The 17,219-nt window shown below is 35.3% G+C and overlaps 2 protein-coding genes across 3 annotated transcripts; one reads left to right on the forward strand and one right to left on the reverse strand.

The window, feature by feature from the left end:
* The first annotated feature begins 2,810 nt into the window (after window positions 1–2,810).
* On the forward strand, window positions 2,811–12,137 carry LOC113772424 (6,7-dimethyl-8-ribityllumazine synthase, chloroplastic-like). Of its 2 annotated transcripts, XM_027317017.1 has the most exons (9): window positions 2,811–3,063; window positions 3,147–3,268; window positions 4,142–4,237; window positions 4,932–5,027; window positions 9,035–9,113; window positions 10,540–10,586; window positions 10,867–10,926; window positions 11,176–11,251; window positions 11,771–12,137. In XM_027317017.1, the coding sequence occupies exons 1-8, from the start codon at window positions 2,895–2,897 to the stop codon at window positions 11,209–11,211; spliced, it is 705 nt and encodes a 234-aa protein (XP_027172818.1). In that variant the 5' UTR covers window positions 2,811–2,894; the 3' UTR covers window positions 11,212–11,251; window positions 11,771–12,137. The 2 variants fall into 2 exon arrangements, with proteins under 2 accessions (XP_027172818.1, XP_027172817.1); XM_027317016.1 differs by lacking the exon at window positions 11,176–11,251.
* A 1,832-nt stretch (window positions 12,138–13,969) lies between these two features.
* On the reverse strand, window positions 13,970–16,677 carry LOC113770306 (putative disease resistance protein RGA3). Its single transcript, XM_027314725.1, has 2 exons — window positions 14,046–16,677; window positions 13,970–13,980 (listed from the first exon to the last, which is right to left on the reverse strand). The coding sequence occupies exons 1-2, from the start codon at window positions 16,675–16,677 to the stop codon at window positions 13,970–13,972; spliced, it is 2,643 nt and encodes an 880-aa protein (XP_027170526.1).
* Between the last annotated feature and the right edge of the window lie 542 nt (window positions 16,678–17,219).

Here is a 17,219-nt window from a genome sequence, read left to right on the forward strand (position 1 = left end):
TCAATGTGTATAAGATTAATCCTAATTCTATATACATGATCCATTTTTTCATAATCCAAAACACAATTTTTCTTTACAAGCCATAGCCCTAGAGGCACCAAATAAAGATCATTATTTGGTACATTTAATATTTATGCAAAGAAGGGAGACAGAGTATCAAGGTAGCCATGAGGGATTTGAAATTTTTTTAACAATCTCTACTTTGCATTACAAAGTGAACAAGAAGGGGAAACAACTTTTGGACTCAAAGTTTCAACTCCCAACGAAATCGTAAGTTAAGATCAACGTCATTGTTTGATTTTTGTAGAGGTGGCAATTTATCCCAAGTCCCAATGGACTATCCATGCCCAAAGGGATTTTGGGCGAAATGGGTATTGTAATTTGATATTAGGTTTAAAATGGGACATATCCCAATTGTACCCATTAATTGATGGAAAATATTGAGAAATACTTGGGTACCCATTGGACCCAAATATCTTCCCAAAAAATTTTAAAATCCAAAAATTTTAAGCAAACTTCAATAGTCAACACCCAATGAGTTCCGCCTTTGATGAAGTGGTCTCTAAGCCCTCTCAACTTTTCCATTTTCTTTTGTCATTTGGACTATAAAAAGTAAAAAAGATTAAAATATTCATTCTAAACCCTCTCAACTTTTCTTTTGGTTTTGTCCAAGAGAAGATATATTCATTCTTATCAAAATGTTACGTCTTTTTGAAGTAATTGTTGATCGTTTTATAGTGTAAATCATTCTAGAGTGTAAAATGAATTCATGAAAATATAAATTCATAATAAGACTAAAAGAAATTTAATAAATAAAAAATATTAAAGTTATTTAAAAAATAAAAATGAATTAAAGGAAAAAAATATGTAGAAAATAGATTTGGGTATTGGGCAGGATCAATCTAAACCCATTCCAAAGTGATCCCGCTCAAGTTAGTCCAAAAACACATATGGGTAAGGTTGGACCCAAACTCATATGACTCGGTTCCATCTCAAACCCAAGCAAATCCCGCCCATTTTGCCACCTCTAGATTTTTGTTTTTCTTATCTAATTTTCTAAATTTTATAATTGTATTTAGTTTTTTCCAGAATACATTCTTTTTTTAAACTATATTTGGCTTTTTTTTTGCTTTTAAATTATACGGTAAAGTAGCAAATTCTGTCTGCCTACACTTTGTGGATGCCAATATATATTGGGTTGGGATAGTCAAGCCTGTGGATGTCAGGTCACAATTATTGCTTAGTTAGAGTTTTTAATGTTTTTTTGTAAGTTTATAATTGATTCTTTTTAATTAATTTTACAAGTTAGGGCATTCTAGTAATTTTTTCCAAACCAGACAGGGAAGATGGAATTTTCCTTGTTATTTTTCTTGGTAGGATCCCTACTTCCACTTGGTGCATCAACAATGAATTATTCCTCTATATTTTAAAAGTTAAAAGTTTTAAGTTTAACTAATAGTAGTGTTTAAATCAGATGAAGCCATACATATATTAATAAACAATGATTAAATAATATTAAAAATAGAAAGAATGACAAAAAAGTACACAAAACAGCGCAAGAAGATTAATTTTTTTGAGTTATTGCCCAACCATACTTCTTTTTGGCCTAGTGAATTACTATCCGGTTATTTTAGTTAACTCGAAGCGAATAGCCATTCCATCCTTACTTCAATCGGATCAACTGATTGGTTTTTTTTTTTCCAGATATCATAAATTCTACTCTACACCTACTCATACGAGGAAGGGGTGGATCCCAGGGGGTCAAATGGGGATCCGGAGGGGACTAAACAACTACCGAATTAGACAGGTACCTATGTACCTACCGGTAAAATTTTCAGAAAATCCTAGATAAAATTGCAGGTCTACACACAAGGAGAGTTTTAACTCTCTCCTTGGTGGCAAACTAATCTAGGAGTAGTTGGTTGGATAAACAGATTGGTCAATTAGAGGCTCTTCTTTACTAATTATTTTATTTTATTTAACTATTTTGCTTTGAGCCAAGTGTGAGAAGCATTTTTTATTGGATTGGAAGCTTCTCCAAAATGATTATATATTTGTAAAAGGGTTAATTTCAAAAACTTTATCTAAGATTTATCCTAATAATATCACCCAACACCCCTAACGTTTTAGAAATCTCACATAGTTTTCTCAAAATAACAATTTGGGTAACATTGTCACCCCTTATGTGTAAAAGTAATATTAAAAAACGCATTGAAGGAGAGGGATTATATTATCTTTCTACTTTTATCCTTGTGCAATTTGATTTATGAATTTTAAAATATAAAGAAAAAGACAAATAAGGTGGAACACTAAATTCAGAATATGAGAATGTAAAAGTGCAATAAGTAATCAATTTTATTGCTTCATAGTCAGAGAACACCTTTGTGTACAAGGGTAGCATTTTAAGCTACTTCAATATTATTAAAAAAAAAGACTAAAATTTCATGAGATTGGTTGCAGTAGGGAGGAAATTGTAGAAGATCGTTTGTAGCATGGACGAAAATTAAAAGTAAAGATTTTTGCAACAAAGAGGGATACAAATATTTTTTATGGCATTCTTGTTTATTTTGTTTTTAGATATCTTAGCATGTAGGATTTTTTTTTTCTTTTTTCCAGCCATTTGCTACTTAAAAGGAAAACATTGGGGGTAGCATTAATGTCATTTCAACGCTTTTAATTAGGACTTCTAGTCATATAATACTAATAGAGGATGTAAGTGAGATTTTTAAAACTTTTAGGACGCTAGTTGATATTAGGATAAATCCCAAAATCAAACCATGAAATTAACTACTGCTTGTAGTTGGGTTCTAAGGAATAAGGATACGTTAGTGACCCAAGAAAGAACACACTCAACAGAAAAGAAGTGCAAAACAAGGATCAAAATCAAAACGAAAATGGCGGCTGCTGCTGCTGCTTCTTCTTCTTCAATTGCTAATAACCGGTTAGTTCGTCATCGTCCCCGTGGCATCTTCAAGCATAATCATCAGCCCATCATCTCTGTTCCGCTCAGACGCCAGCAATCATCATCTACATCATTGTCTGTCCAACTTCAACCACCAAAAGGTCGACTTGATTTGATTTAGCTTTCTTTTTTTCTTTGTCGATTAAGTCGGATGCAATACTTATGTTTTGGACTTAATTTACAGAATCTGGATTTGGGATTTCGTGGAAGAGGAAGGAGGACGAGAAGAGCCGGCTGGGAAGTCTTGCAGCTGTTCGACAGTTGACTGGGTCACTCACAACTGCTGAGGGTCTCCGCTTTGGCATTGTCAGTGTCATTACAATTTTCCTTTTCCCTCATCGATGCATTTTTAATTTTATATTCCAATTTTGTTTAAGATGTTTTAGTATGTCAATTAAATTCCTCTGTCCAATTGTTGGCTTAACAATTAATATTACAGTATCGGTATTTTTTTTGGGATCTTGAATTCAATAAGGAAAAGAAAGGTCTCATTTTTGGTGGGTTTTGACAGATGAGCTCCACATTCGTCAAATTGAATGATTTATCTGAATTTTTTTGGTTGTAAGGAAATGTGCTTTCCTTTTTCCTGGGCCAACTTTGGAAGCAATTGATATTTTTTTTTGGTTAAAAAAAGTTCTTAACTGGCTTTTCAACAATGTGAATAAAATGCTCAGAGAAAGGATTTTCTGGAAAATGAAAGTTATTTGAGTACAAAAGAAGTAGAAAAATAATGACAAGAGATATATAGCTTATGAGTGACTGAAATATCTTGTGTGAATTCTGTTTTTTCAGTCATGCTATAGATTTTTTTAATTTTAGCTATTTAATTTGTTCTGATGCATACTTTCTTAGAAGTAGCGTTATTTCATTAAGTTGGTTTCTTGTCTTATTTCAATTAGGGTTTTGGCTATTTATTCGCAAGTGTAATATTGGGACTTGAAGGAGTTGTTGATGATTGTTGGCACATTGTAAACTAGGTGTGCTATAAATGATGCAATAGATTTAGTAGAATGCCAGCGCGTAAAATATAGATGATTCCTTCTGTATAGTATCCAACTGGAGTTTGTCAAAGAGAAATGACCTAAGGCATTGTTTTGACTTCCACGTGATTTTTCTTTTGAGCTGTGAAGCATTTTTTGATTATTCTTTATTTTGGATTGTATTCTTTTGTGTGTAAAGGTGGTGGCTCGCTTCAATGAAATTGTCACGAAGCCACTGTTGGAGGGAGCTTTGGACACTTTCAAAAAGTACTCGGTCAAAGAAGAAGATATCGATGTAAGTAATTTTGAGCTAGTATTTGTTTTCTTGCCTTTTTTCTTGCACCCTCATTAATTGTGACTTCATCGTACAGTTTGACTTCTACATTTTGGAACTTGCTTCCCTTGATTTAAATGGACTTTTCATGTATCACTTCAATGTTATAGCCTACATACTCATTCGGTGCATATCTTGTGTATTTTTTTTCTTTATGAAATTTACTGTCAAGCCAGTTTGCCTTGTCGTTTCCTGACTCAAATCATTCTTGTTTACATTATAATGTTTATCCTAGAATTTTGGTGGTGACCTGGTTTAAATCAACTGACAATGAGACCTTATTATGCTGGTTTCTTTCTTGCAAATGTATCAACATTTTTTTTTTTGACACGATTTCTTTCTTCCTATTACTAGAAGTACTAGCACATTTTTCTTGGTAGCTTTCTGGGATGTAGTTCACATATTGGTCATTTTTTCAAGATGATTAAATTATGTTTGGGTTCAATATGACATCAAACAACATTATACATGTTATCTTGGGGTAGTGTTTTAATGAAGTTAAGAAATGGTTCATGTATTGGAAGTAACACAGTTTGCAATTGGGGTTTGTTAAATATGCAAGAAAATAAATTGGCCAAATGCACGCCAGTAAAATATGCACTTTTAAGATCTCTTAATGGGTTACATAAGAATCGTTATGATTGTTTTGCATCAGGTTGTGTGGGTTCCAGGTAGTTTTGAAATTGGTCTGGTTGCAGAGAAACTTGGAAAGTCAAGAAAGTATCAAGCCATCTTATGTATTGGAGCTGTGGTAAGCACTCATCAACTATTTCCTGTTTGATAATTCTTGGTGAGTGGATTTGATTCCCTCATTCAGTTGTTTATGTTCCACTTATACTCTTTTCCCATTCAATTGAAGCTATAGTTATGGTGAATCCTTTTTAGCATTCTTTGGTTCACTTATAAGTTGCATCAGGCTATTAAATGGTATTCTCTTTCACAAAACAAAGTATGATTGCTACTGTTTCACTCTTGTATTTGTAGCTTAATTGTAACTGACACTGGCTAGAATCCAGTATTCTCAACTTTAACAGCCCCTATAATTGTTACTCCATATCATAGTCAACTGTGACATTATTAGTTATTCATGTAAGGACATCCTTGATGTTTAAATCAACCTGTTCATATCTGTGAACCAGTCGAGTGTTCCATATGATGCACGGAGCTCTCACTGTCAGTAAAAGATTATGCTCATTTAGATTTTGCTTGTCTTCACTTGCTGTGAATGCTGGAATCCTTATGGATATTAGTTTTCCCGGGTTGTTCATGAAATTTGAAACTTGTTAAGCTGTTAGATTGGAAAGTGTGGTCTTCAGCATATGAAGATTAAACCTCCCACAAATGCGCACATTTGCAAGAGTTTATGCTATGTTTTTCTGTCTTTCTGTTTGGGGGACGAATCATTGCTTAATGTTGGACTGATCTATTGGACCATTTATGGGGTACTATCTTGATTTTTAGCTGAACCTATTAATATATGTTGAGAGAGATGTAATTCAAAATGCCAAAAACTCTTCAATGAATCCATCTACTGTAGATAAAGGATTAAAAGTTTCTAGTCTGGTGCACAGGGAGACATACTAGAAAACAGTATGTGCACATGATGAATGACGCTGTAATCTTCTACTACTTTGCCTATGGTATACCATATATCAAGGAGTTCTACAATACAGAAAATGAGGAAAAAGAAAAAAAATAAGCTTGATGAGTGAAAGATAGAGCAAAAATGGCATAAAGAATTAGCTACCAATGTTACCGAAACATGCCTCACAACGAAAATGCCTTGGAACAACCAGGTGGGGCTTGGGTATTGAAGGGTGTTTGCCCAGACAATTGGGGTATATGCCTTAGGTGATAAGCCATGGCTTTTGTGCCCCAAAGTTTGATGTGTGTGTGCTGTAATGCATATTTATTAGGAGTACTTCACAGTCAGAAGTTTGTAGTTCATAGTGCATATGTTCACACACATTATTTGCTTCTGTAATGTGGGACCATTTGCAATTATAAACTTAGAAATTCACTTGGTCTCTTTTTGTTGCACATTCCGATCTCTCAATCCCTGGTATTTTTACTGGACCATCATTTTTCACTCCATTCCTTTTGTGATTTACATATGAACATTTTTTTCTTTTTAATTACCAAAAAAAAAGAATTGTACTTATTAGTATAAATATGCCATGTAGTGTGATTTAAGGCTTGAGATAATGTTACTATCAACATTATATTTTTGTCTTCTTGGTCAACCTTGTATGTATTTTCCACGTGTGGAAAATAATTAAAATAAGTAGTTTATAAAGTGAAAGATAGAAAGTTGTCCTTTTAGTTTTGGATGTCCTATAGATAATGATTTGATGGAGGAATTGTGTTTTTGACACCTATTTAGTAGTAATTCACTTTGTAGTGTATGTTTTATTTATCCATCAGCTATAATTCTCTGTGCTATTTTTTAAATTTAAAGCACTTAGTAATTCTTTTTTATAGCAAATTATTCATAGTTTCTATGTATTAACATTGAAATTTCAAAATTTGTGGGGCTAATGCCCTACTCGGTGCTTTAACCTTACCTCAACTGAGATAAAATGCCATGCCCAAAACCCCTAAAGATGGCTTTCAGGTGTTCTAATATTTTTTAATTCCCCTAAAGATGGCTATCAGATGTTATATCATTTTGTCTTATTAGTAATTTCTAGTCTTATGAATCAGGTTCATCCCTGCCTCTTTGTGTCAAACCTCTTTTATACGGCTCTGCCCTTTTTTGAATTGTTCTCCATTTAACTCTTTGGAAATCACTTTCTAACTCACTGCCAGAACTAGTTCTTTGGCAACTCCGTTACCTCAGAATATCCAGTTCCATTTCAAAGTAAGGGCCAGCCCTTGCCTTTTTAAAACCCTATTAGCTACATAACTGCCTTTACGCCTCAGGTCCAGATGAATCTGAGGACAGACATCTACCTAAGTTAGTCATCTCTAATGAAAGTTTTCCATGCTTTGATGCTTGGTTAACCGCAAACCTTCTTAGACAAGTATTGGTTTAGCCATGAATTGTTTCTTGGAAAATTTTTGATCAAATACTAAAAGTTAGAATTGTTTTTGGAGCATTTTACTGGACATGTTCGTGGAAGTTAAATAACCAGTGGACAACCAGAATGAGGCCAAATATGCACCTTACATTGCACGAGCATAAATTTAACTTTGATAAAACATTGTTATGATGAGTGTTGCTGAATACCTAAGACACAATAATTTTCTGTTGCTCCTAAGATGCTTTTGCCTTAAGACCTGAGCCATTGTTTGAGTCCCCAGGCCGAAGGAGCTGTCTGATTCATGTGTTTCAAGCTATGTAAGCCACTGCAGTTAGTATCAGGAATCTTATTGCAATGCTTAAAAATGAAGCTCTCTGTGGAATAGTTGATATAATATAGTCTTTAACATTTGTTAGTAGTAAATTGATGTGAACTAATGGCAAAAATAATGTAACTTCCATTATAGAAGGGCACGGAGAGTTTTTGCAGAAATGCTACTTAATTTCAGGTTTTTTGTTTCAAGCATATCTGCTTGGGACTGGTTTCTTATTGCTGCTAGATGAGATTTCTAAGTTTTCCCTTAATCTGCATTTTGACAGTTCTTGCGAGCTTCAGGATTACCTTAAGTTTACTTCCCTTTCTTGATTGTATTGGCTGCCTCGCAGAAGAAAAGAGAAAGGGTACAATGGGTGGGATAGATTTTCTAAGGCAAAATATAATAGGGAAGAGTTCAGTCATTACTGCCATTAACAAAATCACATACTAATGCTCTTCCAATGAAAATTCACAACAGTCATGGCCATTCTAATTTATTTTTGAGTTGATAATATACTTCTAGATTATATAGTATTGAACTCTTTGGTATTTACTAATTGTAATAAAATTCTTACCTTTTGAATGGTGGTGATGGCTCTAACTTCGCATAATTTGATAAAATCAACCATCATCATTATCAAATTCTTCTTCCACATGTGAACCCTGTATTCCAAAAATTGAAAATGTAAATTTCAATTGGAAGTAGAGAGACAATTTTAATTGTGCTAATGAAAAGAGGACGCATTAGGGTATGGTCTGATTACTGCTTTCTGAATTGGATATTAGTGGATATTGGACTCTTAAAACATAATGAGAAGGTCATGCTCTCTCTCTCTCTCAACTGCTCTCTCCCTCCCTCTCGCTCTCTTTCTCTCATGCGCACATAATGTGTGGACCTAATTTCTTCCCTTGTACTTATATTTTTTGGCTGTTGGCTGATGGATGATGGCTAGTCAAATAGTAACATTTGACAAAGCTAGACTATAACAGGTTGCTTATAGTTTCTAAAAGGAGAGAAATGGTGGTTATGTTTCTTCTTACTCATTTGAAGAATTGAAAACCTGAATCTGGATATGAGAGCAGGTGGATGATAATGTTCAATTTGGCGAACAAATTGTTCCTTCAACTTTTGTAACTTTATGATAGTTCTTCTGCTTTAAAATAGTGATTCTATGATACTTATGTTTCTTAAGAGTACAAACATGTAATGGCTGCTAAAACATCTTGTTGGTCGTTTAGATCCTCAGTTATCTGTATGAGGTTTCATGGGTTGAGTTGTTCATTCATTTTAATTGCCGAATTATGGTACCTTTCGACTTCATTACCAGCTACTAGTTCCTTATTTCCTGCCAGTTGTCAGTGCATGAATCAATGTTAATGAGTTTTTTTTTTTCTGTTACTTTCTTTTCTGGGCCAGTAGATTAGAGGCGATACTTCCCATTATGATGCTGTAGCTAATTCAGCTGCATCTGGAGTACAGTCTGCAGGCCTTAATTCTGGTTAGTCGATGTTAATGCAGTCAAGCACAATAAGAAATGATGAAATACTATTTGCATATCTTTTCCACTATTGGCGCTAACTTTCTGTATTATATCTCTCACATTTGCTCATTCACTTTTTATATATGCATTGTCCTAGTACATTGCTTAGCATGAGATTTCTGTTCCTCATATGCTGTTTAAGAAAAAAAATTTCTATAATAGATTTTCCTGATTTACCTAGAGTATTTTCTTTTTTTTTCCCCTACTTATTGGCTCTCTGGATTTTATTTGCTTCTGTGTCTGATTTTTGGGATACAAAGTACGAGGGTTAATTTACTGGGGCAGAAGAAAAGTGATTCAGTTGTATAATTATCAGAAGTGACTTTGTTTTCCCTAATGTATATGAAATTGGAGTTTGTTCAAAACAAGTAAATTATGATGTCTTTTATTCTTCCCTCTTACTTTATATTTGTTGAGATGTTTGGAGGAGAGAGGAAGAGGTCAGGTTTCCAAGAAAGAGAATTATCCAGATCCCGCCTACATTTCAGGATAGGTTACTAGCCCAGGATACGGTTTATTTCAATACCTAATGAAGAAATAGATGTCAAACTACAAACTGTAATAATATTATTGCCTTTCATAATGGAAATGATGCCCAAGTTTTCTTGATCTTAATGATTCCATATACTGGGAATGACTACTATCTAAACTACTGTATTATCTGGAGAACCAATTTTTACTAACTTGAAGTCCTAAAAGCATGAATTCAGCCCTAGAAGAAATAGTAGTTAGAGGAGCTTCGGTAGGTTTGATTGTATTAGCAAGATATCCAATAGCTTAGTTAAACAAGTTTGTTAAGAAAGGAATCAAAAGATTGGTAAATGTGTATGCTACTGATCCATAGGTTGTAGCAGTGATGGAAAATTTTGCCTAGTTGACAGATGGTTTTTGTGTTAAAAGCACTCAACCTGAATGGGAAGAAGAGGGTCAGAAACCCGCAATCCACTTTGTACGTTTGCTGAGCAGACCAATCAGGCATTTAGAAAAGGGAAGGGAACTTCTCACCAAAACTTTTGTTGTTAAAAGATGTTTGTGGTTTATTGCAACATAGAACCACTTTGAAATTGTCAAACTCATAATAAGTACACTGAATAGTGCTTGTACCTGCTTTTCCCATTTTGTGCTTGTATACACAGAAGCAGAGGGTCTTATGTTCTCAAATGTCAGATGATGAGAAAATTGTTTATTGTAGGAGTTTACAGATACATTCCTTATAAAAGGTACTTGAGGTGTTTGGGAATCATCAACTTGCTTTGTTGTGTGCACAGCTATAACTTCATTTTTGTGTTTCAAATACAGACAATTCTGTCCGTGGAATGCAGTCTGAAAACATTTACGGTGGCTTAATGGTGAAGTATTTAATTTTTCTTTCAATGAATTCCAGGTGTTCCATGCGTATTTGGTGTTTTGACCTGTGATGACATGGAGCAGGTAAATTCATGAAATTTCTCTTTTGGTTAATAAAACTCATGGAAAACTCATGGTTGACCTTTCTGATCTCCTATACTCTTTTTCACAGGAGTTATTGCATAGAAAATCATAAAATAGTTCATCATATAATTGTCATGTTGCTGTATATGATAATCATCCTGTGACTAATTTTTGGTAAAATGTCTATACTGATGGAAATTGTCACCCTGATCTTTACCAGTATTCTACAATTTTTTCCATTGGTACCCCATTTCTTAAAGTTACATTATGATAAATGCAGGCTCTCAATCGAGCTGGTGGTAAGTCTGGAAATAAAGGTGCTGAAGCAGCGCTGACAGCTGTAAGTCAATTTCATTTTGTTGAGTTTCTTTCTTCTCGTCTCTTCATTTTCTTGTCATTTTACTCCATGGAGTATTTATTTGCTGTCTGGTGAATTGTTTGCTTTGTGGATAGTATCTGGTTTGTGTTCCGTTTAAATCAAATCTCATCAATAAAGAACCTTTTTTGTTTTTCTTTATGGTTCGGGTCCATTGGAAAGGGGTGGTTTGACGTATTTCTCTGTCTCTACTGGGTTTTGCCCTTGTAACAGGCCTTCTCTCAATGTGATTTAGTAGAATACAGCTGATAGTAATGCTTGGAAAGGGACTTCTTACTTAAGCAGTGAGGTATCAATCATCCAATGACTTTTGGAGTTAAAATGGGAGTTAGAAGGCAAATTAAGGGGTTGAACTCCATAATGACCATTGGTGGGTCTCTGTGATATTACTGGTTTCCCAACCAGAGTTTCTCAGCAAGACTCTGAAATATCTAGCTTTTATTAGTTCCAAGTTGCATCTAGTTTATGACAGTGCATGCACTTATCGGCAGGCTTCTAAATCCAATTCTGATTGATTGTTGCTCATAATATTGTCCTTCCTTAGGTCATCATCTTATGAGTAAGAAACTCTGGCGGGAAGAGTCTGTTTGCTGTCATAGCATATATAATGGCATGATGTTCATTTTGTATCCTGGGTCTGACAAAATAATGAGTTGTGTAATATTTAGACATAAATGTTCCTGTTCTGCATTTTCCTGTTGTGTCATATTTTAGAAATAAATGTTCCTGATCTGCATTTTCCTCTCTAATAATGTCTATTCATGATCCAGTACCAAGGATGAATTTGTTTCTTTGTTTTGTATTGCAGATTGAAATGGCTTCTTTGTTTGAACACCATCTGAAATTTTAGGAAGCAGGTGCTGTCGACCAACATTAGAGCTTTGTACTGTTGTAATTCTTCTCTTCTGAACCCTTCTCAGCAGGCAGAATAGGATTCCTTACTCCAAAGATTTTGTGTTATAATTCCCTGCATGCATTCAGTCGTGGGCTACATTGGGTTACATGGAGTATTTGTTGGGATTTTTGTAAACTTGTAAACAAACTTCTTGGTGAAACTAGTGCCAGTTTCTTGTCAAGCCTGGTAACTTAAGTAGCAATCTAGTAGCATTGGGCAAGGTTCTGTTGTTTCTTTGGGAATTCTTTCATAATTCGATCTTCTGGAAGCTGAACGGGAAGTACCAATTTTGATTCTCCAGAGATGGAATTTTTGATCAGGTACTGTCCACTTGAGAGATAGTGATTTCAATCATGAAAGTCATCTGGCTAGGGCTGCCCAATTTCACAGTTAAAATGTGAGTTTTATGGATTAAATGATTTAACAGCCTTTACAGAAAGAATCAAAATACAACTAACCACTGGAGTTGAATATAAATACAATGAAATTTGATGTGTCAAAGTTTATTTTATGTTCAATCAACTTGAAGGTAACTAATTACATGTCTGAATTTTTCAATTATTTTTTAAAATTGTTTCTATCAGGAAGGGGTATGAGGGAAGGCATATTTTCAACTAAGTATTGAACATATATAATAGTGAATGAACAAAAGATGATATTCAAATCTAGAATTTGGATAGTTTGTTAAACTGATTCATATATGTGAAGTATGCAAGTAATTGATTTGTTATGATATGTCTTGCAACGTTTCTAGTTCAGAATTCTGCTGGGCGTAATTTTGTCTTGTGAATGAAATTGTCAAGATTTATTATGATATTTTGTTCTACTCACCTTATCCTCTCCCCGTTTCTTAAATTCTATTCCTTCCCTTCTTAAAATTTTTTTAAAAAAAGCTAATTAGAAGAAAGTATTATTAACAAATCATTGTCATTACTACTACTAGAACTACCACTGCTGCTACTACTATAAAAGTATCATGAGTTTTGGTGCTTTTAAGTGTACATGCACTTTTGTAGTCTGAGTTTTTGTTATTCTAATTATCTATGTAAACATTTTTTAAGAAAGGAAACAAGATAAAGAATAATTTGTCAATTTGTTTACTTTTAACCATTAGAATATGGATTAACTTTGCATACACTAAGTGTAGTGATTTTTTTTATTATTAATAGTTTTGGATGTATGCTACATGTGTATTATTGAATTTCAAATTTGAATCATGTTATTTTTAGAATAATACCATAAAATAGGTGCGCTAATAATAGATTGTCAATAATACACTATATAGACAAGCACAATGTACAAACTTTCTTTTTTATTAAATCTACACAACCTTACATACAATAAGACAATAATAATTTGAAGAAATAAAGACTGGTTTTGTAACCACTTGAAATTCAATATGGAAATTTGTAAGGCTACATACGGTTTCAACAAATGATTTTGAACGAAGCAAGTGGATGTGCCTCTTCAACCATATTTACAATTATTTGAAATTTTACATGAACCCAAGTAAAAAGTTGACGTAGAGGTTGATCCATCAATGCCTTCTGCTGTAGCTTCACTTTGAGCCATCAATGAGCATTATCTGGAAAACAAAGGACAAAAGCTAAAAAAAAAAAAGGGTAAAAAGACAAGACATAAATGGAATTCCAAACTCAAGAGTTTACCGTTAGATATTGTTAGAAATTTAGTGTTGTATTTACTAGTTAATGACTTGCATCTTCTCAATTAAAAAAAAAAAACCACTCTAAATTGTTAATGAATATTTCATATTTTCATTATACATATGGCTCTGTCAACCCTTGATTCATTATTAAGCACGTCATATTCTACAAAGCAGGCCTTTGTTTGTTGTAATTCTATACATAGTAATTATTTGACTTCAAAGATGATGATACATAAAAAATATGTGTGAATAACAATACCTGAGCAGATTAATAATATTTGTCAGATATGTCAACTCGAGGAATGTGTGATATCTTTATCCAGTCATCTCCTGTTTTGTCAGAGTAACGATCCATCAATTTGTCGCAACGTCCAATATTCAAATTTTTGAGAGATGATATCTTGCTGAGGATGCGATGTGGTAGAGTCTCGAGCTTTGTACATTGACTAATTTGTAGCTGCTCCAGACATGGCATGATAGAGATAGCAACTTCTTCATCATCTTCACTTAAGTCTTCCCAACGTGTCCAATTGTTGCAGTCCTCAAAATGTAATTTTCTCAAATTCAAAAATGCCACTGCTTCAGCTGAGAATGATGACTCGGAGTTTGACAATGTATCAAGAGCATCACGACTATTCTCATGTAGTGCTTTTGTAACTCCGAAGAATTCCTTACCCAAACATTCCAGCTCTTCCACTTTCACGAGCTTGAGCTCTTCTAGGGATGATAGCTCCCACAAGGCATGCAAGGATGAGATGTTACGGGGCCCGTTGATAATTAGCCTCGTCAAGTTATTGGCGTGAGATTTCGTCACAAGCCAACTTGGTAACTGGACTCCTGGATAGCCACCTAGCGCAAGTTCTTCCAAGTTTGGAGGTGGTTCCACGCTTTCAATGCAACTTGGAGTTTCTATAAAGTGGGTCCCATCGCTAAAGGCCAAAAACATTTGACGCATGTTGATTTTCTTGCCAAGTTTTGCACTCCCAAAATCTACTTCTCCTTCAATTTCAATAGCCAATCTTTCGAGTTGGTTAAGGTCCTTCAGAATTGCCAAATCATCAGAGTTGCTCCTGGCGATGAACCGAGACAAAGTACAAAGTGACGTCAGCTTCCTGAGTCCTTGTGGAATTTGACGTAAATCATCGGTGCCCTCATTGAAAAGGTGCCTCAAGTGTACAAGGCCTTCAATCCTTTGAGGAAGGCACGAAAGCTTTTCACAATCAGTGATATTCAAAGTTTCCAGATAATATAGATCACATATAGCTTCTGGCAGTGTAATGAAAAGATTATCACTCAAGTCCAAGTGCCGAAGATGAATCAACCTTCCGATCTCGGCTGGGATTTCAGCTAGCCCACAATTGCTTAAAGTCAGAGTCCTCACGTACTTCAAAATGCAAAACAGATTTTGGGGAACTACTCTTCCAATTATAGGAAAAGTTAAAAAGCTCCTGAGCCGTCCAAAATCAACGACTCGAGAACTAAACATCTCCTCCTCAGTGCCTTCTTCCAAAATTGTTAGATGACGTGGTCTTTCACTAGATGAATTTCTTCCAGTTCCATCAAGTGCATGACATTCATTTTTTGTGAGAAATTGTGCAAAATCATGCACTATGTCATGCATCTTGCACTTTATATATTCAGTTAACCCATAGAGTGCCTCAGCTTTTTCTATTTCTTGAAAAAAGGAACGCATTGCCAAATTGTTGAAGTACTCAAGGCCCACCAGCTCCAAGCTCTCACCTCTCCGTCTTGGGCGAACATAACCTTGTGCCATCCACAGCCAAATAAGCTTTTCTACATATATCTCATGATCTTTGGGAAAGACAGCACAATATGAGAAGCAACGTTTCAGCTCCGGGGACAACTCGTTGTAGCTTAAATACAAATGAGGGAAAAGTTGCTGCTCCGGGGACAACTCTTCCTCCAATTGCCATATCTCACTGTCCAAAACATTCTGCCATTGTTGTATGGTATCTTTGAGCCGCAACAAGCTTCCCATAGTCTTCGCAGCAAGTGGCAACCCCTTACATTTTTCTGCAATTTTCTGCCCAATGCTTTCCTTTTTCTTAGACCACTCTTCTGATCTTCCACCAAATGCTATCCTTTGGATTATTAGCCAACAATCAGAGTCAGACATCAGAGCCATCTGGTGAGTATGAGTTGTTCCCACCACTCTGGCCACTTCTAGACTCCTAGTTGTCACCAATATTACACTTCCGGGAGCACCATCCTTGAGAGAGTATTGGAAAGGTTTCCACTTTGAGTCTTCCTTTGTCCAGACATCATCTAGGACAAGCAGGAATCTCTTACCGGAAAAAGTTTCTTTCAACAGTTGGAGCAGTGGTTCCAACTCTAACGAGCCCAGAGAACTCTTTTCAGGACTCTCAAGAATTGCTCTGGCGATCCTTTTCTCATCAAAAGGATCTGATACGCAAACCCATTTTTTAAGTTCAAAATGGTTCTTCACTCTATCATCATTGAAGAGTAACTGCGCAAGTGTGGTCTTTCCACTACCCCCGGCCCCTACTACAGAGATAACTGGACCCCCCCTTCTTCCTTGACTACTACTCTCAGATAATACTTGGTTACGTAAAGCATCCTTATCAGATGCTCGACCATAGATCTCTGATTCGTCTATGATTGAGGTAGTCATAATTCGCTTAAAATCTTGAGAATCAGGAACCCCCCCACTTGTAATAAACTTGAATTCATCTGCCTCTTTCAAAGTTAATTCTAGCTTTTCACTTATGCTTTTTATTTTTGAAGCAATATCACTACGAACAGGAAGTTGTTTGAGACAAGAACAAAGGGATGGGATGAAGGAACGAACCTTGCTCCACAATGTAGGCTGCGTTCTGGCATTCTGTTGAGTTCCCTCATTTTTTGGTTTCTGAATCTTGATGTTCCATTCGTCCAGGACGTCATCCATCTCATATGTTATGTCTTCAAGCTCTTCTAGCCACTTTCCGACCGGTTCCTCCTTCAGCCTTCGTCTCTCTGCATCATGGAGCACATTTTGAATCGTTTCTAACTTTCTTTTGATATTTGCCACCTCCTTTTCAACACTCATCACCAGGTTAATCTTCTCCCCGAGCTGCTTCACGACAACATCACCCAATTCATCTATTATCTTTGGAACAAACAATTCAGCCATTGCTTTGGTTTTTTTGAGGTACAAGGAGTATTGGAATGCAATGATTTGGAAAGGATGTTTTGTTGAAAACTGAAGTTTGATGCAAAGGGCAAGGAGCGGTGACTGAGGACTGCCACTACTACTACCACATTGTTATATACACGTTTTTCTTACTTGGTCTTCCCAGTCAACTTTTATTTAATTATTGCTACGTATTTAGACGGTACACGTGTAAGTAAGAGGATCCACATTCCCACTGTCAGCACCCAAACAAGTGAATTGTATCACTGCATCGCATGACATGAAAGAAAGGGTACCCAATTGGAATGGGGCGGATCCATGTTCGTAGCTGCTTCTTCCCTTGCCCCTTGGTGGGTTAAAAGATAGCTGAATCTTCTCTTCCACATGCATTCCCATGCTTAACGTCACTCGTTCCCTTCTTTTCTCCCTCTTGAAAAAAGTGGTTCATCAACTACTGCTTTCAGTTACGGAAAAAAAAAAAAAACTACTGCTTTCAGTTGATTTGTCTATTTTTATATACCTTTCAGTTGATTTGTTTAGCC

This window comes from Coffea eugenioides, chromosome 5 (genome assembly GCF_003713205.1).
Source record: "Coffea eugenioides isolate CCC68of chromosome 5, Ceug_1.0, whole genome shotgun sequence".
Taxonomy (NCBI): domain Eukaryota; kingdom Viridiplantae; phylum Streptophyta; class Magnoliopsida; order Gentianales; family Rubiaceae; genus Coffea; species Coffea eugenioides.